The 26,726-nt window shown below is 43.7% G+C and overlaps 1 protein-coding gene and 1 pseudogene across 5 annotated transcripts in view; both read right to left on the minus strand.

Annotated features, from left to right (window-relative positions):
* KLF5 (KLF transcription factor 5) overlaps positions 1-26,726 on the minus strand; it is a 61,820-nt gene that overhangs the window by 17,675 nt on the left and 17,419 nt on the right. The window contains exons 1-2 of one of the 5 annotated variants that reach the window (XM_063618770.1): positions 673-821; positions 529-582 (exon numbers count right to left, since the gene is read on the minus strand). The exons of 1 other annotated variant lie outside the window; for it this stretch is intronic. In XM_063618770.1, the coding sequence (XP_063474840.1) occupies positions 529-582; positions 673-789 (171 nt within the window). In that variant the 5' untranslated portion in view covers positions 790-821. Of the gene's footprint in view, positions 1-528; positions 1,250-4,959; positions 5,124-26,726 lie in introns of those variants that run through there. 3 more of the 5 variants (XM_055244717.2, XM_055244718.2, XM_055244716.2) reach the window with 3 other exon arrangements.
* On the minus strand, positions 1,134-26,678 carry LOC129463738 (26S proteasome non-ATPase regulatory subunit 10-like; annotated as a pseudogene).

Genomic DNA, 26,726 nt, shown 5'->3' on the forward strand with positions numbered 1-26,726 from the left:
CTTTCCTAACTCTCATTTTCCAAACCCGGCCCGCGATCGCTTCTAAAGCAGGTTGAGCCACGGGGTATGAAACCTTGGGGAACCTCTCCCCAGCACCCCAATTTTCGTTTCTACTTAACCCGAGACGATGGGGATGGGGGGGCTCCAATGCCTTGGCATTGGACAGCGGTAAAGGCGAAGGCGTAATTTAAGTAAAACTGAGCGTAAGGTACAAGGTTTTGTCCCTCAAGTGCAAGAAAAACAACTAAGGTGAGCGTGAGCACCCAGTTCCCTCCCTCTTACCTCTCCAGGCCGACCCGCCGGGGCAGATTCCCCTCCATCCTTCCCACCCCCGGCCCCCCCATTTACTCTCAGCGAAACGCGGGGCCCCGGCCAGGCGTGCAGGGCGGGGCTGCCCACCCAGCACCGGCTCCGGTGCGCCCCGACGCACGCCCCAGCCTGGAGCGGCCCCTGTCGCCCGCGCGTCGCAGCGACGGGACACGCCCGAGCCCGGGAGTGCAGCGGTGGGAGGGGAGCGGCTCTTCCTACCTGGACCAGCTCCTCTGGAGGCAGCCGCGGGCCGGCGGCGGGCGGCTGGGCCGGCTGCGGGGCCTGCGCGGGCGCGGGCTGCGCCTGCGGGCGGTGGTGCGCGTGCTTCAGCTCCCCGCCGGGGAAGAGCGCCGCGTCGCGGGCCGGATTCGCGGCGCCCAGCACCGGCTTGAGCTGCGCGAACACTGGCTCGTCCTGCGGCGCCGGCGGCTGGGGCACGGGTCCCAGGCGGGCGCTCATGCTCAGCACCCGCGTAGCCATGGGCACTCGGGGGCGCGGCTCCGGGCGCGGGTCGGGCGCACTTCCCACCTCACCCACGTTGGCTTGGGCCGGCGAGCTCAGCGCGGGGCTGCCGGCGGAGGAGGGGAGGTTTCGGGTGGACCCCTCAGACACCGGCAGGCAGTTTTCGAAGGCGCGCACGAAAAGCAAAACTCTTCCGCTCTTCCACACGTAAACGCCAACGTCCTCCGGGCGGCCACTTTCTCCCGCCCCGCCCCACCGCGCTCTCAGGCTCTCCGGAGCCCGCTCCCGCCACCACCGACCTCCGCGAGAAAACTGCGAGCGCGCGTACCTGCCCCGCGACTACTGACACTTGACGCCCGCCTCTATTTCACCCAACTCCGGGGGGGCGGGGCCCGCTCGCCTGATTGGCAGCGCCGCCGCGAATCCCGAGGCCCCGAGGCCGGCCAGGCCTGAGCGGCCAGCCTATGAGCAGGGAGAGAGGCAGCCAGGGCCCCGCCTCCGCCGGCCCGACCGCACCCCTCTCGGGCCACGAGCTTCGCGCGCAGGGCGGCCGCGCAGTTTGTACACAACTTCTCTGACAGATTGGGCTGGTGGAGCCGGGGGCGGAGGGAAGTAGCGGAGCGGGTGGAATCTGGGAAGAGGGGGAATTAGGGTGGAGACGCGGAGGGAGATCTCTTCGCACTGTTCTCTGCCAGGATTAGGAAGAAAAAGAGTATTGCACGTCTTAGGTGTTGTGCAAGGACCTGAAACTCAAAAGCTGAAACCCAGAAGGCAGCTAGGTGGGGGCGCTGAGGCTTTTAGAGATTTGTCTAATGAGTGTGTACTTTTAAATATCCAAAATGTACTTCTCTTTAGCAGAAAACTAGGGGCGGTGTGATAAACAAATTTAAAACAGCTCTTGTCTCTGTGTATCTTTAGCAGTGAGTGTATCCGTTTAACAAGGCAAATTCAGAATGCCTGAATAAAAGATTTGATGGCAAGCGTTTTTTCAAATCCTTGCATAAAAGCCTGGGTTTTTCCCACTGCTTCAGGATTTTAATTGCTAGACGTTTTCCCACACATTTCTACCTCCCATCCGTGTGTAGGGAGGAGGGCTTGGGCCATATGAATTTTGAAGTTTCTAATATTTAAGCCGTGTTGATTCTAGCCGAAGCATGGAATCTAATTTAAGCACGACTAGCTCAAATGTGTATTTAAATAGACATTACATCTTTGACTTATTTTTGCTAGCACTGTATGTTCAAAAAATGGACTTTAATATTTGCAAAACAGAAACCGAGCACATTTACCTCACATTGTGGCACCTTTTCCTACGAAGAGACAACCAAAAAGCCACAAACATAGACACAGACCAACTCTGAAAACTGGGAATCCAAATTTGTTGGAAAGTAATAGCCAAATATATTACCATCCATTTACTATGTTGTTATAATGGGAGGGTGAATTTTTGCCAGCAATCACCTAAGGAAACCACTTCCCTTAATCCTTAATGTTCTTGTACATGATTTTATCTGGCGTATTGGGAGGACGGAACAATAAACTGCAATAAAAATGCCTGTGATATTACAACAAATGTACATATGTTGACACACAATATACCATTAGACAGTTTTACATATACCACAGCCTACTCATCACTTCAGAGTAAAACAGCTTTAAACAAAAAAGTCTTGGAAAAAAACGTTCACTTCAAAGAGCGTATCTATCAAAGGTATGGATCTCATTTTCAATGGGTAGAAAATTAATAGGCACATAAAGAAATGTATTTATTAGAAAATATAAAATTATGCTGTAAACTAGATTTTTGTCCTTTTCCTTCTCTTCCTGTTGATACATGATTCATTTTTATAGCTGTGATCACTGCCTTCAGAGAATGGCTGATGACTACTTTCATATTATCAAAGTATTATTTAATAAGTGCTTTTTCAAGTTTTTCTCTAACCAAACAGCCCCGTGCTGTCCACCTTCATCTTTAAAAAGCTGTCCTGCTTTTCTCTAATATAAAACCGATCATGTAATTAATTAGTTTAGAAACAGTTTATAGAATTAGGATGGGATTTAATGTAACTCTTAAAAAATTGAGCTTTGAAAGATTTTTAGTTACTTAATTCTGATAACATCAAACCTAAATGTGATGTAGATAATTCTTAATAGAACTTTTGTGCTCTTGTAACTTTAAGCTAAATCTAACTTAGATTTAATACATTTGGTAGCTGTATCTTAATGTGCTTTTAAACCTATCTAGACCTTTCCTTTTGTCTTTTTACGAGAGCTTCAAGTGGCCCGGTCTTTCAACCTAAGTTTTCACTGCAATGAAATCCATGTATTTTACTGGAAATGCTTCTATAATTTCACACCACTTTTTAACATGCTTTCATTTACAAAAGCTTTTTCATTGCAAAAAAAAAAAAGAAAAAGAAAACCACACAACTAATATTAAGTTTTTAATATTTTTAGTCTTGTTAATTTTTTCATATTTCCACTTTTCATAATGAATATAGATATGAAGCTAGCGTTGGGGTTCTTATAGTAACTGAATATATTCCTTTTTGCTCCAATACAGTAGCAGGTTTTAAAATTCCATTTCGGGCATAAAGATTCATGAAATAGGGCTGCCACTTTTAAGTAATAGTTTCTCTGAAATGCCCTGCTCTGCAGTCTCACAGAAAATAACTAGCTTAGCACTGTACAATAGTACGGAAATTGGAAAGTAATCCTTTTCGGAGACATTTGCCATGTGATTCTGAACATATAAAGAACATGTTCAACCAAGTTTCTTTGCTGTTGCTTTTAACATAAATGCTACAGCTGCAAACCTGTTTCACCGACTTAGTAAAAAGGGTTAAAACTTGATAAATATTTTTCAAATGTTCCAGGTTCTACATTGGCGTGAAGCCAGACAGTGTGAATGGACAGATCCTCAATTACTTTGAACTTTCTAGTTCTTTGCATTCCTTCCCGCTTAGTAGTGCTGTACCATTAGGGAAGATAGGAGAAAACAAAAAACAAATGTCAGGTTTCAGAAATCAATTAGTGGCCTGGCAGTGGTGTGTTAACTGAACTGTGCCAAAACAGGGGATTCTGAGGGAATGAAATAAAAATGTTGAGTAGTCAAGTTAGGTAGGAGGGTAAGCATAGAAGCAGTGTGCATGCTTAAGTCCTTAGTCACTGGGCAACACAGATTTAGTCTTAGAATAAACCATAAGTGTCACTATCTTTACGGGAATAAATACGGACGAATATGCGGGGGCTGAACAGGCATTCAGTGTTGGGGGAGGGGGTTTGAAGGAGGCAGTGGAAAAAAATAGATAAATAGCTTCTGAATGATGAGATGAGGGAAATATGAAGCTATCACTAGGGCAATGTTCACACAACGACACTGCAAAAGGAGTATCTAAATTCAGTTGTTTGGCAAAAACGTCAGAGACAGCTTGAAATTAAGAGGTATAGAGTATCACAGCCAACAAAACTGTATTCACTTTGAGCAGAAAAATATTCATAGAATATTCATTTCTGCCAAATCAGTATCAAATTTCCAAGTGATCTTGGGCCACAGAAAAAAGAACAAATAAACATGAAAAATAAAGTTTTATACGGGAGCACACTCTTCTCTAGGGTAAGATTATTTAATTAAAGTGACTTTTTGGTAGTCATTGATTGCACACCCCTGTTAGAATCTGTATCAGTGAAAACTTAAAACTATTGTAATTATTGTCCTCTCAAACATTTCACATCTGTAGTCTTTGTATTTCTTCATTAACGGCAACCACTTAAAGCCACACATCAGAAAAAAAGTCATTACGGAAATAGCCTGATAAATAGAAGCTTCAACTGATATTAGTTGGAATTTAAAGCATTTTGACTCAAAAGATTACAAGACAAGAGAGAAGATGCTCTGTTCATTGCTTTTGTGATGAAAAAACATGCAATTTAAATAAGACTAAATACTTCTGTTTATATTAATTAAAATTATGTCTTAAGACAACAATTTAATATTTTATTTTGGTAATGTCTCTTGCCTCCAGTTCTTAAGAAATTACATTTTATATTTCAGTTTGGATTTTTAAATGTGTTCTTCTTAAAATATTTCATAAAACTCCCTTTATGCACTTATTCCTAAGGGTAATATAATTTATCTAGCCTAATTTTAAAACTCTAATAATACCCAAAAAAACGGGAGAGCTTTACCTTTTGGAGAGACTGGGATTGCTTTTTCCACCTTGTTAGTATAATAAGTAGACAAAAGTGACATAAATATAAATGCCTGGAACCAAGTTATAGGCCAAGCATACTGTAGCTTAAACTGCACAGTATTTAAATTCTGACTTGAAACATGATAGGCAAGGTTAAAAGAAAAGTCTGAGCTAAAGTGGTTACACCAAACAATCTTTTAGAACATTATGGAGGTCTCATCATCAGCATCACAATGGGCAGTGTTTTGAGCCAATTGCTGTTCATGTTATGACAAAAGCTGTGATGGTACCAGGCTGTGGGGAACACCTGGTGAATGCTCAAATAAAGTGTGCATGGGTCACACGGAAATACTCTTTTAGATGTTGATTTATAGAGGAAGTGTGTAAAAGTAGTGCTAAGAGCAATGTGAGTTCTTCGTGCCTTAACTTCCATACACTGTTGATGGCTGTGTAAACTTTACAACTTTGGGGAAGGACAATTCGACAATAAGTATGAAAAAGGCTAAAATGTAAATAACTTTGAAAATGATAGATAATTCCGCCGGGCGCGGTGGCTCAAGCCTGTAATCCCAGCACTTTGGGAGGCCGAGGCGGGCGGATCACGAGGTCAGGAGATCGAGACCATCCTGGCTAACACGGTGAAACCCTGTCTCTACTAAAAATACAAAAAATTAGCCGGGCATGTTGGCGGGCGCCTGTAGTCCCAGCTCCTCGGGAGGCTGAGGCAGGAGAATGGCCTGAACCCGGGAGGCGGAGCTTGCAGTGAGCCGAGATCGCGCCACTGCACTCCAGCCTGGGTGACACAGCAAGACTCTGTCTCAAAAAAAAAAAAAAAAAAAAAATAGAAAATGATAGATAATTCCTTTTCTAGGAAAGGTGTATGTGTATATATACACACACACATATATATACACATATATATATACACTTATATATACACACACATGCATATATCTCTATATATAAAATTGGGCCAGGCATGGTGGCTCACACGTATAATCCCAGCCCTTTGGGAGGCTAAGGTGGGAGGATTGCTTGAGGCCAGGAGCTGGAGACCAGCTTGAGCAACATAGTGAGACCCCATCTCTACAAAAATGTTTAAAATTAACCAGGCATGGTGATGTATGCCGGTAGTCCCAGCTGCTTGGAAGGCTGAGGCAGGAGGGTACTTGAGCCCAGGAGTTCAAGGTTACTGTGAGCTATCAGCACACCACTGCACTCCAGCCTGGGTGACAGAGCAAGACCCTATCTCAAATAATAATAATTAATGTAAATTAAAATAAAATTGGAAATAACCCTAGGTTAGGTGTCCAACAATAGGGGAGTAGTTAAGCAATACATCCATACCATGGCTACTGTTATGCCACCAAAAAGTTGAGTAGTTGGAAAAAAAGGGGAAAAATTATTACTATTAAGGAATATTTAGTGACTTGGGAAAACATTCATGCTATGTATAGTCAAAGAAGGGTTTTATAAATATGTACCCACAAAGATGAAAAAAAATGCCAAACATGAATGTATTTTGGTGGCCCTCGTTAGATGGTTATATTATAAGTCACTGCTGGGTGCGGTGGCTCACGCCTGTAATCCCAACACTTTGGGAGGCCAACGTGGGTAGATCACCTGAGGTCAAGAGTTCGAGACCAGCCTGGCCAACATGGGGAAACTCTGTCCCTACTAAAAATAAAAAATTAGCTGGGCATGGTGACGTGCGCCTGTAATCCCAGCTACTCAGGAGACTGAGACAGGAGAATCACTTGAGCCCGGGAGGCAGAGGTTGTGGTGAGCTGAGATTGCGCCACTGCATTCCATCCTGGGCGACACAGCAAGACTCCGTCTCAAAAAAAAAAAAAAAAAATTATGGGTCGTTATTCACTTCTGGATACTTTTCAGTATTTTCCAGATTTTCTACAATTGCTGTGTATTCCATTTGTAATCAGAATAAATATTTTAAATGAAAACATAAATATTACCTTTCTACAGCTAAGGGTTAATTGGAACTGTAGTAGGTGATGATCAAATGATTTTCCATTTGAAGCCAGTGAAGTGTACCTACAACTTGCCAATACTCTGTACTGGGAAAACATGTAAACTTTCTTAACCAAGCTGCTAGATTTTCAGGAATTTCACTGCAGAATGAAGAAGCTGAAGAGAGATTACAAAGGGGAGTTTGAAGTTCAAAAGGGATAATATAGGGAATGACTGAAATATAAATACGTTTTAATTCATTTCCTAAGTGATCAGCAAGACTTCCTCTACACTTATTTTTACTCTGTTAGTTTGGGTATCTCGTTTTACTTTGTTGCTCTGTTTTCTCATATTAAATAAAATAGGCTGTTTACACTGTTTTGACAAAATGCACAGACTCTTAAAACCAGGTAAAGTTTATATGCATCTTTAAAGAGGTGTTTGTGTTTGAGTTTTTAAATTCTAAAATACATAGAAGATTTGGCATGAAATAATTTCAAATGGGATGTTATCTTTCTCTCTTCCTCTCTCGCTTTTTTTTTTTTTTGAGACAGAGTCTTGCTCTGTTGCTCAGGCTGGAGTGCAGTGACACGAACATGGCTCACTGCAGCTCCATCCTCCTGGGTTCAAGTGATCCTCCCACCTCAGCTTCTCCAGTAGGTGGGACCACAGGCCCCACCACGTCAAGCTAAATTTTTTTATTTTTTGTAGAAATGGGGTTTCTCCATGTGGCCCAGGATGGTCTCGAACTCCTGAGCTCAAGCAATCTTCCTGCCTCAGCCTCTCAAAGTTCTGAGATTACAGGCTTGAGCCACCATGCCCAGCTCATACTACTGTTTCTCTAAGAGCCTTGTTCTCTTTTCTGGAACATATAGTTTTTCAAAAGTTATTCCCAAATTTGGTTACTGAGATTTCAGAAATTAAAGTGGAAGGAGGGTGGGGGTGGTAGTCTACAAACTTGATATTTAAAACATATTCTAGAGGCGCAGCAAGATGGCTCACACCTGTTATCCCAATGCTTTGAAAGGCTAAAGTGGGAGGATTGCTTAAAGCCAGGAGTTCAAGACCAGCCTAAGCAACATAGCAAGACCCCAGTCTCTGCAACGAGTAAAAAGAAGAAACTAGCCAGGTGTGGTGGCACATGCCTGTAGTCCCAGCTGCTTGGGAAGCTGAGGCAAGAGGATTGCTTGAACTCAGGAGTTTGAGGTTACAGTGAGCCATGATTGTGCCACTGCATTCCAGCCTGGGCAACAGAGCAAGACCCTGTCTCAAAAACAAAACATTTTCTGTCAAATATTCAGTAGACAGCTGAATTTCTAAGGACCCGTTCCCACCCCCCAGCTCCCCACTGTCGTGACCACAACTCACACATAAAACATACATATACACCAGTCTTTATTCTAAATTATTCGGCACATTGGTGTCTGCAACATTTTTTGAACACTCTGTGTTCAACAGTGCTCTATGCAGAGCACCGTTGCACGTCTTAGAAATACAAAGATGAGCCGGGCGCGGTGGCTCACGCCTGTAATCCCAGCACTTTGGGAGGCCGAGGCGGGTGAATCACAAGGTCTGGAGATGGAGACCATCCTGGCTAACACGGTGAAACCCCGTCTCTACTAAAAATAGAAAAAATTAGCCGGGCGTGGTGATGGGCGCCTGTAGTCCCAGCTACTCGGGAGGCTGAGGCAGGAGAATGGCGTGAACCCGGGAGGCGGAGCTTGCAGTGAGCTGAGATCACACCACTGCACTCCAGCCTGGGCGACAGAGAGAGACTCCGTCTCAAAAAAAAAAAAAAAAAAAAGAAATACAAAGATGAATAAGATATAGTCCCTGCCCTAAGCACTGTAAGCATCACCTGATAGGTAACCTTGCTTCTCAGATGTTTCATTGCTTTCCTCAGTGAGGAAGGAAGTTCAAACTCCTCAGTCTGGGACGTTGTGCTGACCCCACCCTATCTTCCCAACTTTGTATCTCACTATTCCTCCCCTGCTCTTCTCCCATGAACCTTAGGCTCTAACCCTTTGGATTATTTGTAATTTCCCAAAAGTCCCTTGGGTTCCCTCCAACTCTAATGCCTTTCTTTGAATACGTACATCATTGATATTATTTGGCTGTGTCCCCACCTAAATCTCATCTTGAATTGTAGCTCCCATAATTCCCACGTGTCGTGGGAGAAACCCAGTGGGAGGTAATTGAATCATGGGAACGGGTCTTTCCCGTGCTGTTTTTTGTAATAATGAATAAGTCTCATGAGATCAGATGGTTTTATAAAGGGGAGTTCCCCCTGCACCAGCTCTCTCTTGCCCGCCACCATGTAAGAAGTCTCTTTGCTCCTCCTTGATCTTCTGCCATGACTGTGAGGCCTCCCTAGCCATGTGGAATTCTGAGTCCATTAAACCTTTTTCCTTTATCAATTACCCAGTCTCAGGCTGGGCCTGGTGACTCACGCCCATAATCCCAGCACTTTGGGAGGCCGAGGTGGGTGGATCACTTGAGGTCAGGAATTTAAGACCAGCCTGGCAAACTTGGCAAAACCCCGTCTCTTACTAAAAATACAAAAATTAGCTGGGTGCGGTGGCACGCACCTTTGGTCCCAGCTACTCAGGAGGCTGAAGCAGGAGAATTGCTTGAGCCTGGGAGGCAGAGGCTGCAGTGAACCGAAGTCACGCCACTGCACTCCAACCTGGGAGACAGAGTGAGACCATATATACCACAAGGCCCAGCTGTAAGCCTACCTTTCTCCCAGGGTCACCCCCAGAAAGAATTACCCTCTCTGTTGGTTTCTTCTCTTTCCCTTTGTATCCCCAGTGAAGCACTTCTCACCATCTGCCTTATGCCTGTTGCCCCCAACAAATCGAGTGGCCCTGTAGGGAACAAATGATCTCATCTTTGTGTTCCTCCTGATGCTTCCTAGAGTCCCACACAAAATAGGCAATCGATACTCAGTGAACCCCATCTTATTCACAATAGACATAAGAGGTAAAATTAAAAATAAAAGTTTGAGGTTAGGCCCAATGGCTCATGCCTGTGATCCCAGCATTTTGGGAGGCCCAGGCGGGAGGATCGCTTGAGCTCAAAAGTTCAAGACCAGCCTGGGCAATATAGTGAGACCCCATCTCTCCAAAATAAAAATAAATAAATTAGTCAGGCTGGTGGCATTTGCCTATAGTCCCAGCTACTCAGGAAGCTAAGGTTGGGAGGATCGCTTGAGTTTGGGAGGTCAACACTTCAGTGAGCTATGATGATCACACCACTGCACTCTAGCCTGGGTGACAGAACAAGACCCTGTTTCAAAGTAATTAAATTAAAAAATAAAAATGTGATAGAATGTCAACTAACAATAGAAGAAGAAATAGTAGAGTTAGAAAAATGGCTCACGCCTGTAATCCCAGCACTTTGGGAGGCCAAGGCAGGCGGATCACGAGGTCAAGAGATCAAGACCATCGTGGCCAACATGGTGAAACCCTGTCTCTATTAAAAATACAAAAATTAGCTGGTCATGGTGGCATGTGCCTGTAATCCCAGCTAATCAGGAGACTGAGGCAGGAGAATTACTTGAACCAGGGAGGCTGAAGTGAGCCGAGATCGCACTACTGCACTCCAGCCTGGCGAAAGAGCAAGACCCCATCTCAAAAAAAAAAAAAAAAAAAAAGAAAAGAAAAAGAAAAATCACCATTTTGCAACCATCGTAGTATTAATTAATTCATGCAAGAATCAATGGATACGAAAATGACTGGATGAAATTCAGAAGAGGAACAGGCTACATTTACACAGTCTTAAGGTATTTCCCCCATAGATGAGGTATTAATTTCAGTGGAAACAAATGGTAACAATGGAAGGGCCTGGCCTAGCTACCTTAAACAAATGATCAAAATCAACATTACCATCAACAGGACAAACTGGGTACAGTAGCTCATGCCTGTAATCTTAATGCTTTGAGAGGCTGAGGCAGAAGGATTGCTTGAGTCTAGGAGTTCAAGACCAGCCTGGACAACATGCTGAGACCTAATCTCTACAAAAAATAAACCAAAAAAAAAAAAATTGCCAGGCACGGTAGTGTGCACCTGTAGTCCGAGCTACTTGGGAGGCTAAGGCAGGAAGTTCACTTAAGCCCAGAAGTTCAAGGCTGCAGTGAGCTTAGATCACACCACTGCGCTCTAGCCTAGGCAACAGAGTGAAATACTATCTCTCTAATGAAAGTTTTTTTTTAAAAAAGGACAAACTGAGTTTGTCCTTGTCACATTATGAGTTTGCCGCATTATGAGTTTCCCAGTGTGAACTGAGAAGAATGCAAAATCAATATCCTGATGTGAACTGAGAAATAATGAGGAATTTATGTACATAAATTTCTACAAAAAAATGTGTAACCTGAATTAATCATGAAGAGAGGTAAGACAAACCCCAATTGAGGAACATTCTATACATGAGCGGCCTCCACTCTTTGAAAAAATGTAGATGTCGTAAGAGAAAAAGAAAAGTTCAGGGACTGTTTTGTTTTGTTTGTTTGTTTGTTTGTTTATTTGTTTGTTTTTGTGAGACAGAGTCTCCCTCTGTCGTCGAAGCTGGAGTGCAGTGGAGTGAGCTCACTGCAACCTCTGCCTCCCGGGTTCAAGTGATTCTCCTGCCTCAGCCTCCCAAGTAGTTGGGATTACAGGCACGCACCACCACACCTGGCTAATTTTTGTATTTTTAGTAAAGACAGAGTTTCGCCATGTTAGTCAGGCTGGTCTTGAACTCCTAACCTCAGGTGATCCACCTGCCCCCAAAGTGCTAGGATTACAGGTGTAAGCCACCACACCCGGACAGGCACTGTTCCTTTTTAAAGAAATGGGTAATCCTGGGTTTGGTTTAGATGAGGAGCACAATAAATATTTTGGAGTTATTAGCAAAATTTGAGTATGAACTGTATATTAGACAATAAACCAATGCTACATGACTGAACTTGACAATATGACTAGTTGTGTAAGAGGGCTGGGCACGGTGGCTCATGCCTGTAATCTAGGCACTTTGGGAGTGTGAGGTGGGTGGATCACTTGAGGTCAGGAGTTCAAGACCAGCCTGGCCAACATGGTGAAACCCCGCCTCTACTAAAAAATACAAAAATTAGCCGGGAGTAGGGGTGGGTGCCTGTAATCCCAGCTACTCCAGAGAGGCTGAAACAGGAGAATTGCTTGAAGTTGGGAGGCAGAGCTTGCAGAGAGCCGAAATCGTGCCACTGCGCTCCAGCCTGGGCAACAGTGAGACTCTGTCTCAAAAAAAAAAAAAAAAAAAAAAACCACCAAACAAACAAACAAAATAAAAATAACTAGTTATATAAGAGAATATCCTTTTTTTTAAGGATACACACCCTGATTATTCAAAGGAGGTAAAGGCCATGATGTGAGCAATTAACTATAAATCAGGAGAAAAGTCTGTGTGTGTCAGTGTCTATGAGAGTGTATTATATGCATACTGAGAGATATAAACAGACACAGAAACAGATATACAGAGAGAGAGGCAGATGTGGCAAAATATTAATGATTGGCAAATCAGGATGAAAGTATATGGGAATTCTTAAAAAAAAAAAGTTTAGCCAGACATGGTAGTGTGTGCCTGTAATCCCAGCTACTCGGGAGGCTGAAGCAGGAGAATCGCTTGAACCTGGGAGGCAGAGGTTGCAGTGAGCTGAGATTGTGCCATTGCACTCCAGTGTGGGTGACAGAGCAAGACTCCGACTCAAAAAAAGAAAAAGAATGGGAATTCTTTGTATTATTCTTGCAACTTTTTCTGTAGGTTTGAAATCCTTTTGAAATAAAACTAAAAACAATAAAAGGAATAAACGTTTGAGGACTTTAACAGATGAAATTCTGCTGTCTAGGACTGGTCTTCGAGGATTTGTATTTATAGAAGGTTGAGAGTTAACTTGAAGACAACCCAGCACTAATCCACACAAGCAATTCCATCTCAGTTCAAACACATCCCTTTCCTCTGTCTTCATGGCCTCGTCATTTCTCTGTCATGATGGCCTCGATGTCTTAGGTGCCACCACAGTTACCACCATTATCAAACTTGTTTTTATTCTACTCCCATGGTGCAGTTTCTGCCGTGTAGCACACTAAATGCTTTGAATGTATGTGAATGAAGACAACACACACACACACACACACACAGACACGAGGCTCCAGAGCTTTAAATGAAAATGTCAGAAAGAACATTACTGCCTTTGTCTTTAAAAAATATTAGGATAGGCTGGGCGCGGTGGCTCATGCCTATAATCCCAGCACATTGGAAGGCCAAGGCAGGTGGCTCACTTGAGGTCAGGAGTTCGAGACCAGCCTGGCCAAGATGGTGAAACCCCATCTCCACTAAAAATACAAAAAAATTAGCTGGGTGTCGTAGTGGGCACTTGTAATCCCAGCTACTAAGAAGGCTGAGGCAGGGGAATCTCTCGAATCCCGGAGGCGGAGGTTGCAGTGAGCCAAAGTCATGCCATTGCACTCCAGCCTGGGCAACAAGAGTGATGCTCCGTCACAAGAAAAAAAAAAAGGCTGGGCGCGGTGGCTCACGCCTGTAATCCCAGCACTTTGGGAGACCGAGGTGGGCAGATCATGAGGTCAGGAGATTGAGACCATCCTGGCTAACACAGTGAAACTCTGTCTCTACTAAAAATACAAAAAATTAGCCATGTGTGGTGGCAGGCGCCTGTAGTCCCAGCTACTTGGGAGGCTGAGGCAGGAGAATTGCTTGAACCTGGGAGGCAGAGCTTGCAGTGAGCCGAGATCACGCCACTGCACTCCAGCCTGGGTGACAGAGCAAGACTCCGTCCCAAAAAAAAAAAAAAAAAAAAAGGTAAACATAGTAGAGGCAGTGGTAATAATATGCACAATTCAAACAATAAAATATCAATTTTATTTTAATGTAGTTTTGATTAGGTTTTTTTTTGTTTTTGTTTTTGTTTTTTTTTTGAGACGAAGTCTCACTCTGTTGCCCAAGCTGGAGTGCAGTGGTGTGATCTCGGCTCACTGCAACCTCTACCTCCCGGGTTCAAGCGATTCTCCTACCTCAGCCTCCCAAGTAGCTGGGACTACAGCCATGTGCCACCATGCTTGGGTAATTTTTGCATTTTTAGTAGAGACGAGGTTTCACTATGTTGGCCACACTGGTCTTGAACTCCTGACATCGTGATCCACCCGCCTTGGCCTCCCAAAGTGCTGGAATTACAGGCGTGAGCCACCATGCCCGACCCGGGTTTAATTTTGAAAAGCCAAAAAACCTGCTGTCAAGGACCATGGGGTTTGATCTTAGTGGGGCCACTGTTAAATCCCGACATTGCGCACTGCAATGTGCTTGAGAAGGCAGATCTGAGGTAGCATGAAATAAAGACCCACACCAGGCACCAGTTGGACTTTAAAGATATATCTTTCAAATGTGAAAAATACTAGATTCTTCTTTTTATGCCACCAGAACATTTTGAGGAAATGGGATCTTTTTTTTTTTTTTTTTTTGAGACAGAGTCTCGCTCTGTCACCCAGGCTGGAGTGCAGTGGCGTGATCTCGGCTCACTGCAAGCTCCACCTCCTGGATTCACACCATTCTCCTGCCTCAGCCTCCCGAGTAGAGATGAGATCCTTAACATTGTTCACAACATTATTGTTGAGGTTTGGAATCCCAGACATAATGAGCAGGGTGGCCTAATGGCACATGGCAACAGAAGACAGAGGACACACAAAGGATGATTGAGATGCCGATGCAAATTGCCCACAGCGTGTATGTATGAGGGAGAAAGGAGTCATTGAAGATTTTCCTGTGATAAAGTATTTTTAAAACAACCAACTGATACGTACTGGACTCCTATGAGTAAAAACACTGAGAGTCCAGATAAAAACGAAGCTGCTTCAGTTGAATAGAATCCCATCTAGTTTAAGTTAAAATATATACACATGCAAAATACAAAACTTTATCATGTCCGAAACGCATGGTGAACCAGGAAGAGAGAGATCACTGTGGACTTTGATACTTGGATTAACCCTTAAAGAAAGCACAAGACAGCCGGGCGCGGTGGCTCACGCTTGTAATCCTAGCACTTTGGGAGGCCGAGGCGGGCGGATCACGAGGTCAGGAGATCGAGACCGCAGTGAAACCCCGTCTCTACTAAAAATACAAAAAATTAGCCGGGCGTGGTGGCGGGCGCCTGTAGTCCCAGCTACTCGGAGAGGCTGAGGCAGGAGAATGGCGTGAACCCGGGAGGCGGGGCTTGCAGTGAGCCGAGACTGCGCCACTGCACTCCCGCCTGGGCGACAGAGCGAGACTCCGTCTCAAAAAAAAAAAAAAAAAAAAAAGAAAGCACAAGACTCTGCAAACTGCAAAACGGTAGATAGGAGGAAAGTGGAGGGAATTCTGGGCAAGAACTGGCATGGTGCTTAGGGTTCAACACAGATTAGATAAATTGATGAGAACAATTAGCCCGTAAATGGATCAAATCAGATTTCTCCATGCTGTGTAAATAATTTATGTAATAAAGTCCAGGAGAATTTCTAACATAATGGAAAGTCTTGTGAATCTGTGTGATCATAAAGTTAAAAGACATAGCCAGGTGCAGTGGCTCATGCCTGTAGTCCTAGCTACTTGAGAGGCTGAGGCAGGAGGATTGCTTGAGCCTATCAGGTTGAGGCTACAGTGAGCTGTGATCTCACTACTCTCTCCAGCCTGGGTGACAGAGTGAGACTCTGTCCCCTGCCAAAAAAAAAAGTTAAAAGACAAGTGACCCCTCTACTCTCAAGTTCCCAAAATAGTGACTAGGAGAAATTATTTGCATCAAAAGATTAATATTCACGGGCCGGGCGCGGTGGCTCACGCCTGTAATCCCAGCACTTTAGGAGGCCGAGGCGGGCGGATCACGAGGTCAGGAGATCGAGACCACGGTGAAACCCCGTCTCTACTAAAAAAAAAAAATACAAAAAAAAAAAAAGATTAATATTCACAATCACAAAAGACATTCTTTAAAAAGCTATTTAAAGAAAAAGATAATCTGGCCAGGCATGGTGGCTCATGCATGTAATCCCAGCACTTTGGGAGGCTGAGGCAGGTGGATCACCTGAGGTCAAGACCAGCCTGACCAACATGGAGAAACCCTGTCTCTACTAAAAATACAAAAATTAGCCAGGCGCAGTGGCTCATGCCTGTAATCCCAGCACTTTGGGAGGCTGAGGCGGGCAGATCACAAGGTCAAGAGATTGAGACCATCCTGGCCAACATGGTGAAATGCCGTCTCTACTAAAAATACAAAAAAATTAGCTGGGTGTGGTGGCACCTGCCTGTAATCCCAGCTACTAGGGAGGCTGAGACAGGAGAATCACCTAAACCCAGGAGGTGGAGGTTATAGTGAGCTGAGATCGCACCACTGCACTCCAGCCTGGTGACAGAACGAGACTCCATCTCAGAAAAAAAAAAAAAAAAATTAGCCGGGTGTGGTGGTGGGGGGTGCCTGTAATCCCAGCTACTTGGGAGGCTGTGGCAGGAGAATTGCTTGAACCCAGGAGGCAGAGGTTGTGGTCAGCCAAGATCATGCCATTGCACTCCAGCCTGGGCAACAAGAGCAAAACTCCCTCTCAAAAAAAAAAAAAAAAAAGATAATCCAACAAACAAAAAACTAGGCAATAGGAGTAAATAGGCAATTCACAAAAAAGACATACAAGTGGCCAATAAACATATGAAAAGATTTCCAACCCCCTGAGTATCAGGAAAATGTAAATTAAAACAGTAATGGAATAGCATTTTGTTCAACTGATGTACAAAAATGAGAAAGATTCCAGGAGGATATAGAGGAAACTGAAAGTCTCATAATGTCAGTAAAAATATAACTTCTTGTGGACTTTGTAAAATATATATCTGTACAGAGGGTAATTTCATGGATCTATTTTTTTTTTTTTTTTTTTTTTTTTTTTGAGACGGAGTCTTGCTCTGTCGCCCAGGCTGGAGTGCAGTGGCCCAATCTCGGCTCACTGCAAGCTCCGCCTCCCGGGTTCACGCCATTCTCCTGCCTCAGCCTCTCCGAGTAGCTGGGACTACAGGCGCCTGCCACCACGCCCGGCTAATTTTTTGTATTTTTTTTTTAGTAGAGACGGGGTTTCACCATGGTCTCGATCTCCTGACCTCGTGATCCGCCCGCCTCGGCCTCCCAAAGTGCTGGGATTACAAGCGTGAGCCACCGCACCCGGCCAATGGATCTATTAAATATAAAATTTCAGCTGGGTGTGGTGACTCACACCTGTAATCCTAGCACTCTGGGAGGCTGAGGTGGGTGAATTGCTTGAGCTCAGGAGTTTGAGACCAGCCTGAGCAACATGGGCAAAACTCCATCTTTACAAAAATAAAAAATAAAATACATATATATATACACACACACACACACACACAAAAGTGTCATACACTTTGACATTCCATTTTTAAGAATTAGTTCCTCAAAATTATTCAAATGTGCACAAAGATGGCATAGCAGAATGTTTATTGCAGCATGTTTGTAATAATGAAAAATCAGCAGCCATCTAAATATCCAACAGTAAGTATGTAATGATCAAGTAAATGATTAAGTAAACTCTAGTACATCCACACCATGTACTACCATTCAGCAATTTTTTTTTGTTGGAGATGGAGTCTGGGTCTGCCACCAGGCTGGAGTGCAGTGGCACGGTCCCGGCTCACTGCAACCTCCGCCTCCCAGATTCAAGCGATTCTCCTGCCTCTGCCTCCCAAGTAGCTGGGATTACAGGCACGTGCCACCACGCCCAGCTAATTTTTGTATTTTTGGTAGAGATGGGGTTTCACCATGTTGGCCAGGTTTGTCTTGAATTCCTGGCCTCGTGATCTGCCCGCCTTAGCCTCCCAAAGTGCTGGGATTACAGGCGTGAGCCACAGCACCCGGCCTATTCAGCAATTTTAACAGAATAAAGTGGCTATAGGCCGGGCGCAGTGGCTCACGCTTGTAATCCCAGCACTTTGGGAGGCCGAGGCGGGCGGATCACGAGGTCAGGAGATCGAGACCACCGTGAAACCCCGTCTCTACTAAAAATACAAAAAATTAGCCGGGCGTGGTGGCGGGCGCCTGTAGTCCCAGCTACTCAGAGAGGCTGAGGCAGGAGAATGGCGTGAACCCGGGAGGCAGAGCTTGCAGTGAGCCGAGATTGCGCCACTGCACTCCAGCCTGGGAGACAGAGCGAGACTCCGTCTCAAAAAAAAAAAAATAAAATAAAAAATAAAGTGGCTATATCTATACTGACACAAGAAGATCTCTAGGCTGGGCACAGTGGCTCACGCCTGTAATCTCACCACTTTGGGAGGCCCAGGCGGGTGAATCATGAGGTCAGGAGTTCAAGACCAGCCTGGCCAAGATGGTGAAACCTCGTCTCTACTAGAAATACAAAAATTAGCTGGGTGTGGTGACACGTGCCTGTAGTCCCAGCTACTTGGGAGGGTCCCTCCCTGCTGTGGGGCTTATCTAGCAGACAGGGAGGGCGGTTGCTACTTAGTCCTAAGAGAATCCTTCAGATATCAGTATTCTTATTCTTAAGCACTGGCAGTTCCATGCGCAAAGTAGCTTCACTTCACAAATTCCTACTAGGGAGATAAGCTGGCATTCATAGAATTTATTGGTCTGAAAAGAACCAAAGGATTCTTGTATTCTAATAGACGCTTTCAATTTTTGAAGAAATGGAATCCCATTATTCAATAAAATTTACCAAGGGCCTGCTAAGGGACATGAACTGTGCCAGTGAGCGCTATGGGACCAAAAGTGTTAAAAGGTTAAGCATAAGAGCCAGGCACGTGGCCCACACCTGTAGTTCCAGCTATTCAGGAGGCTGGGCAGGAGTATTGCTTGAGCCCAGGAGCATGTGGCTGCAGTGGACAATAATTTCTCCTGTGAATAGCCACTGCATTCCAGTCTGGCAATGTAGTGATACCCGGTCTCTTAAAAAAAAAAAAAGGTCAAAGGCTAGGCATACTATGAAAATCCTAGAAAAAAACAACCAAACAAACAGATACCACGAAAATCCAGAAGATATAGTTTCTGAGAAGGGCACTGAAGAATTTGAACTCATATTTTTTGACTCACTCCTGTAACCTTCCACTCCATGACCCTCAGGCTTCCATGACAGAAACATAGAAAATAAGACCGGGCGCAGTGGCTCATGCCTGTAATCCCAGCACTTTGGGAGGCCAAGGCAAGCAGATTATGAGGTCAGGATTTCGAGACCAGCCTGGCCAACACGGCAAAACCCCGTCTCTACTAAAAATACAAAAATTAGCTAGGCGTGGTGGCAGGTCCCTGTAATCCCAGCTACTGGGGAGGCCGAGGCAGGAGAATAGCTTGAACCCAGGAGGCAGAGGTTGCAGTGAGCTGAGATTGTGCCATTGCACTCCACCCTGGGTTACAAGAGCAAGACTCCATCTAAAAAAAGAAGGTTTTACATTAGCCAGACGGTGTTTGTAATAATGAAAAATCCATGTAGTCACCGCTACTTATGAGGCTGAGGGGGGAGGAACTCTTGAACCGAGGAGGTTGAGGCTGCAGTAAACTATGATCTCACCACTGCACTTGGGCTGGTGAGAAAGCAAGATCCTGTCTATAAAAAATAAATCAATAAATGGGCCAGACATAGCGACTCACACCTGTAATCCCAGCAGTTTCGGTGGCTGAGGCAAGAGGATTGCTTGAGGCCACGAGTTTGAGACCAGCCAGGCCAACATAGCAAGACCTTGTCTCTATTTTATTTTATTTTATTTTATTTTTTTTTTGAGACGGAGTCTCGCTCTGTCGCCCAGGCTGGAGCACAGTGGCACAATCTCGGCTCACTGCAAGCTCCGCCCCCCGGGTTCAGGCCATTCTCCTGTCTCAGCCTCCGGAGTAGCTGGGACTACAGGCGCCCCCCACTGCGCCCGGCTAATTTTTTGTATTTTTAGTAGAGACGGAGTTTCACCGTGGTCTCGATCTCCTGACCTCGCGATCCACCCGCCTTGGCCTCCCAAAGTGCTGGGATTACAGGCGTGAGCCACCGCGCCCGGCCCGTCTCTATTTTAAAAAATGAATAAGGCCGGGCGCGGTGGCTCACGCCTGTAATCCCAGCACTTTGGGAGGCCGAGGCAGGTGGATCATGAGGTCAGGAGATTGAGACCATCCTGGCTAACATGGTGAAACCCCGTCTCTACTGAAAATACAAAAAATTAGCCGGGCGTGGTGGCAGGCACCTGTAGTCCCAGCTACTCGAGAGGCTGAGGCAGGAGAATGGCATGAACCTGGGAGGCAGAGCTTGCAGTGAGCTGAGATTGCGCCACTGTGCTCCAGCCTGGGCGACAGAGCGAGACTCCGTCTCAAAAAAAAAAAAAAAAAGGAATAATAAATTTAAAAACAATAATACAAATAAAATAAAATAAAGATACAACGAGAAAGAGAGGCCTTGTGTTTACCTGTTTAAAAAATGTTAGAACCTCACAATAACTTGAGTTTAGTTTCTTAATCTACTCCACATATGCTGCAAGATACAAAGCTGCTGGCAGCAGCGCCTGAAAAGGAACCAGCAGAATGATCAATGTGATGCTTGCTTTGTAGCATTTCACAAGTCAACTTACAAAAGAAAGTCTGATCCTTTCAATTTTCCTGCCCAATTTGTGTTACAAAATTGTCTATAAACCAAAACTTATTTGATTAAGTCTATTCATTTTTTTCCTTCATAAAGCATCCTATTTCACGCTTCGCCTTGTTTGTTTGGTGAGGTGGTTTAATGCATTTGTTTGTATGATCCTGGTAATATGTCATCATTGGAGTTATAATATGTTAATTTTTCAGAAATTTAGAAAAACTAAAGAGAGGATACTTAATACCAGTGCCACCTCAATTCAGTGATATCAGTATACAAACACACTGGCCATTGTGACATGTAGCAACAAAGTCCAGTATGTTTAATGTTTAAGAAGCCAGGTCAGCTGGGTGCAGTGGCTCACACCTGTAATCCCAGCACTTTGGGAGGCTGAGGCAGGTAGATCACAAGGTCATGAGTTTGAGACCAGCTGGCCAACATGGTAAAACCCTGTCTCTACTAAAAATACAAAAATTAGCCAGATGTGGTGGCGAGCTCCTGTGGTCCCAGCTACTCAGGACGCTGAGGCAAGAGAAGCGCTTGAACCTGGGAGGCAGAGCTTGCAGTGAGCCAAGATCGTGCCACTGAACTCCAGCTTGGGCGACAGAGCAAGACATCGTCAAAAAAAAAAAAAAAAAAAGAAGCCAAGTCACATTTTTTTTAAGATGGGGTCTTTCTTTGGTACCTAAGCTGGTGTGCAGTGGCGCAATCATAGCTCACTGCAGCCTGGAACTCCTGGGCTCAAGCAATCCTCTTGCCTCAGCCTCCTGAGTGTAGCAAGGACTACAGGCGCATACCACTGTGTCTGGCTAATTTTTAAATTTTTTTGTAGAGACAAGGTCTCTCTTTGTTGCCCAGGCTGGCAAGTCACTTCATAGGAACTCATGTTTTGCAAAGATACAGGCAATAACACATTTTTTATGATAGCTTGGTAAATCTCTTAAAAGGGAGAGGTTTATGGCAGAAATGATAACGCTCTAACTACATGTGTGTGGTTAACTCTGTTTCAGCCATTCAAGTTAACTTCTACCTATATTTATGGGCTTGATTGCATAATGTATGAGGTTTGCAGGAAGTACCTGGAAGATAAGGTTACATAGACAAGTTATTTAAGTTTGAAAATAAACCACAGCTCATGCTGGGAAACTGGTTTATAGACAATTTTGTAACACAAATGAATACGTCATTCATTTTCTTTCAATATTTTTCTTATCGCATAGTTAACATTAGGAGATTAATCATTGTTTGAATGTGCAGCATAGTAAGTTAACAGAAAAATGTAGCATCAGGGATTGATTAGCTGAAAAGTCAGTGAATTACATTATAGAAGTAAAGATAAAGACTTGATGATATTTAAACCATCCAAACAAATGGATGATTTGCATATATGATGATGTCCCACAGACAATGGTTTTCTTCATGAGAGTCATTCAGTAGTAAGATTCAGGTCTACTGACAAATATTGCTTGATCAACATATCATTTGCCGCAAGAAATGACCTTTTATGGTTAATGTGTAACTGATTACTGTTCTTCCTCTATAGTAGCTTACATTTTACAGCAGAGAAATACACTGTGTACACTCAGTGCCCTACAACACTAAAACATGTCAAATGGTGGTGGTATACCTTCATATATTATGATATTTGGCATTGTGCAATGGTTATGACACATTTGCAGTGCGTTCACCCTGTGTTTCAGCTCTTGTTATATGCAATAAAACTTTTGCCATAATATTTTGATACTTAGAAAAATCAAGACTATTTTTCTCACAAATTAAGAAAAGAAGAACTAAAATCTCTCATGGAGGCAATAGAGGTTTGAAAGATAATGTATGTAGAGGAGAAACTACTCCATTCTAATGAAAGCAAATTACCCTACAATCTTTGGTGTGGAAAATTAAAACTAATGACATGTTCACATTGTAATGCAAAATTGCCTATAACCTATTTTCCTAGCATGAGATGCAGCTTTTTTTCAAACGTAAATAACGTGTCCATTTAATAATTTACTCTTCTCCATTACTACAAAGACAAAAAAAAAAGCATTTACAATCGCCACCTTTCTATTCCATTAATTGTCAAGAACAATCCAAGAGAGTTTTGTTATTTTCCCTGTGATAATTTTAACAGATCGAACGATTTTTTTAAACAAGTATTCATATATCTGAGGGCTCCATCTTTTAAATGAATATAAGTAAAATGTGCCACCTTGTTAAGTTGGAAATGACCTGTTATCTGTTATTTCTTGACCTTGCAGAGGTTTACAGTGACAAGTGAATTAACCAGGTGGGGGAGAGGATTTGCTAGTGACTCAGTCAAACTGTATTGTGTGGGATGGCACCTAGCAAAGCATTTAGATTAGGCTGGGGAGGGAACAAAGCTAGGTACACTCTCTCCAGCCTCAGGTAAACAGGATTATTGTTTTCCATCCTTGCTGTTTGGAATGAATGCAATGCTGCAAAGCTAATTGCTGCCATAATTAGGAAAAAAAAACAAGAAGAAGAAATGACTTGGAATGTGTTAATTCAGTATGCTTTAAACCTCAGAGATATCATTTTTCCTCATACACAGGCGAGGCTGGCTCTATTCATAGCTTTTTAAATGATAAGTTTAAGTGTTAACATAATATTGAAAAAAATCCTTGGAAGGAGCAGTTGGTAAGTACTTGGTGTATACAATGCTGAATGGTGGTCATTATTAGCACTGTAACCAGGTGAGTAGAAAAATCCCATTCTGGGACTTAATACCATGTACAGTAACAAATGCAATCAATTGAAAGGTTCCTCTTAGAACAGGCCTTGCTGTGTGCCCAGGCTTTGCCACATACTATTTCACAAAGTATGCAACTTTCAAACCACCGCCACATAAGATTTCACTCTGCTATTGAGAAATTCTTCCTCATATCTAACTAAATCAGCCTATCTGCAGTTTAGCAATTCTGTTTCCTCACATGTTCCTTCAGCAACATCTAACATTCTGTATTAACATATGTCTTCAGCCGGGTACGGTGGCTCACGCCTGTAATCCCAGCACTTTGGGGGGCTGAGGCAGGTGGATCACAGGGTCAAGAGATCAAGACCATCCTGGCCAACACGGTGAAACCCCATCTTTACTAAAAATACAAAAATTAGCTGGGCGTGGTGGCACGTGCCTGTTGTTCCAACTACTCAGGAGGCTGAGGCAGGAGAATCGCTTGAATCTGGGAGGCGGAGGTTGCAGTGACCCGAGATCGCGCCACTGTACTCCAGTCTGGTGACAGAGCAAGACTCCTTCTCAAAACAAAACAAAACCAAAAAACAAACAAAACTAAAAACAAACAAAAACATATATATATATATGTAACAACAAAAAACTCAGCCTAATACCACAAAATGAACATAGCAGAACTGAAAAAAAAAGTTTATCTCTCCATATGGTACTCATGTACTCTAATTGGACTGTTGGTTGCAAATTTAAAAATAAATTTGGGGGCCGGGCGCGGTGGCTCAGGCCTGTAATCCCAGCACTTTGGGAGGCCGAAGCAGGCGGATCATGAGGTCAGGAGATCGAGACCATCCTGGCTAACACGGTGAAACCCCGTCTCTACTAAAAATACAAAAAATTAGCTGGGCATGGTGGCGGGTGCCTGTAGTTCCAGCTACTCGGAAGGCTGAGGCAGGAGAATGGCGTGAACAAGCCGGGAGGCGGAGCTTGCAGTGAGCTGAGATCGCGCCACTGCACTCCAGCCGGGGTGACAGAGCAGGACTCTGTCTCAAAAAATAAAAAATAAATAATAAATACATAAATAAATAAATAAATTTGGGAATCAGCGATTGTTTGAGTTGTGGATTCCCATATGCTGTTTCTAAATGTAAAGTGTTCGTAAAACAGCCTCCCGAGCTGCCAGCATAATTATGGTGAACAAGTTAGTAAGGACATCTCAGTTAAGGCTCTGCATGTTGTTCTGTGCTTTATAGGGAAAAATTAAGCATTTTTGAGATTTCAATCTTATTCTTCAATAAGATAACTTTTTTGACCTACATGAACATTAATGAAAGCACTAATAATTATAGCTTTTTGCTGCTTGGCCTAAAACAATCTTTCTACTATAATTAGATTTGAAGGGGAACTAGGAAAGACTTTCCATAAAATGCTGTCACAAATTCCCTCCAAAACTGCTTGCCTGTAATTAAGGTGCATTTACAGATCTGATGTTCCTTAAAAGAAACATTAACATCACAAAGACCAATCATTCATGGTCAACAAAGGGGATTCAGATTCTCTGATCAAAGCAGTAATCTCTTTTACAATTGTTACTTTTGAAGTATCTTCAAACAGAACAAACACACATTGACTAGGTAAACAGGTATAGCTGTGAGCTAATTTGCTGTTTCCAGGATCAGATTGTTTTCCCACAAGGCTCAAACATAGTAAGGTACAGCCTGTTTTCCATTCGAAACCCTAAACTGCTGATGCTGAGGAGTAACGTTAAAAGGGAAAAGTCCCAAATACGGTTTCTACTATTAAAACTGTTGTAAAGGTCATCATATATATCATATATTTATTTCTTTATTTTTATGTATTTTTTTTTTGAGACAAGAATTTCGCTCTTGTTGCCCAGGCTGGAGTGCAATGGCATGATCTTCGCTCACTGTAACCTCTGCCTCCCAGGTTCAAGCGATTCTCCTGCCTCAGCCTCCCAAGTAGCTGGGATTACAGGCATGTGCCACCACACCCGGCTAATTTTGTATTTTACTAGAGATGGGGTTTCACTATGTTGGTCCGGCTGTCTCGAACTTCTGACCTCAGGTGAGATCCACCCACCTCGGCCTCCCAAAGTGCTGGGATTACAGGCGTGAGCCACCGCGCCCGGCTGGTCATCTTTTATTTTTAATATAACCTTTACTTTTTCTCAAAATTGCTTGTCTTAAAAAATGTCAGCAAGCTTTTAAAATGATCAATGGCAGAAAAATAGACATTACAGGTGGTTAAGTGAAAGAGTACTGAATTTGGATTGCGAAAATTTGTATTTGAGTTTCAGTTTCACCTTTCTCCAGCTGTAAGGGGTTGAGTACATTCCTTAACAACTCCAGACCTTTCCCTGCAAATGTAAAATCGGGATAATAGCACATCCCTAACTAGGCTGTTTGTGAAGGTCACATAATGGACACACCAGGACAAGAGTAGGCCTATTTTAAAAATTAAAGCATTATCCGAATAGGCAGTTTGGAGATTTAAATAAGAATATATGGGGTTTTTTTGTTTGTTTGTTTGTTTTTTATTGTTGTTGGTTGTTTTTTTGTTGTTTTTGGTTGGTTGGTTGTTGTTGTTGCTGTTTTTGAGACAGGGTTTTACTCCATCCCCCAGGCTGGAGTGCAGGGGTCTGGTGTGATCATGGCTCACTGCAGCCTCGACCTCCTGGGCTCAAGTGATTCTCCTGACTCAGCCTCCTGAGTAGCTGGGACTATAGGCATGTGCCACCATGTCCAGCTAATTTTTTTGTTTTTGGGTTTTTTTGTGTTTTTTTTCTTGTTTACCAGTTTATTATAAAGGATATTATAAAGGTATAGATGAATGGGCAGCTGAAGAGGTACACAGGGTGAGGTCCAGAAGGGTCCCGAGCATAGGAGCTTCTGTTCCCATGGAGTTGGGTGCACCACTCTTCTGGCATGTGGCTGTGTCACCAACCTAGATGCTCACCAAACCCCTTGGCTGCTGCTCAGTGCAATGCTGTAGCCTCATAATGGTTCTTAGCATGAGGATTAGCCCTGCCTTCTAGTAACATGACAGCAATCTCATGCCTATTTTTGGAAGCTGCATAATGTAGGGGAGTACAGCCATTTTGATGGACAGCATTCACTTGAGCACCTTTTCCCAGAAGGGCTTTTACAATCTCATCCCAGCCAGCAGAAGCCGCAATGTGAGAGGAGACCAACCTGCATCTTCTTTATCATTCACTGGCACTCCAAGTTGCAACAAAAATTCAACAGTTCCTGTATGTCCAGCTGAGCATGCCCAGTGCAATGCCATTCTGCTGTCCTGATCGGTTCTAGTAGCTAGGGATTTATCGGCCAGAATACCCTCCTTGAACTCTTCCAGCTTCCCGCTGTAGGCCAGGTTGCAGACCATTAGGTTAGACACACACTCCTCCATTTTGCTTTCCCAGGAACTCGTGTGTGTGTGTGTTTTGAGACAGGTTCT

This window comes from Symphalangus syndactylus, chromosome 15, assembly GCF_028878055.3.
Source record: "Symphalangus syndactylus isolate Jambi chromosome 15, NHGRI_mSymSyn1-v2.1_pri, whole genome shotgun sequence".
Lineage (NCBI taxonomy): Eukaryota > Metazoa > Chordata > Mammalia > Primates > Hylobatidae > Symphalangus > Symphalangus syndactylus.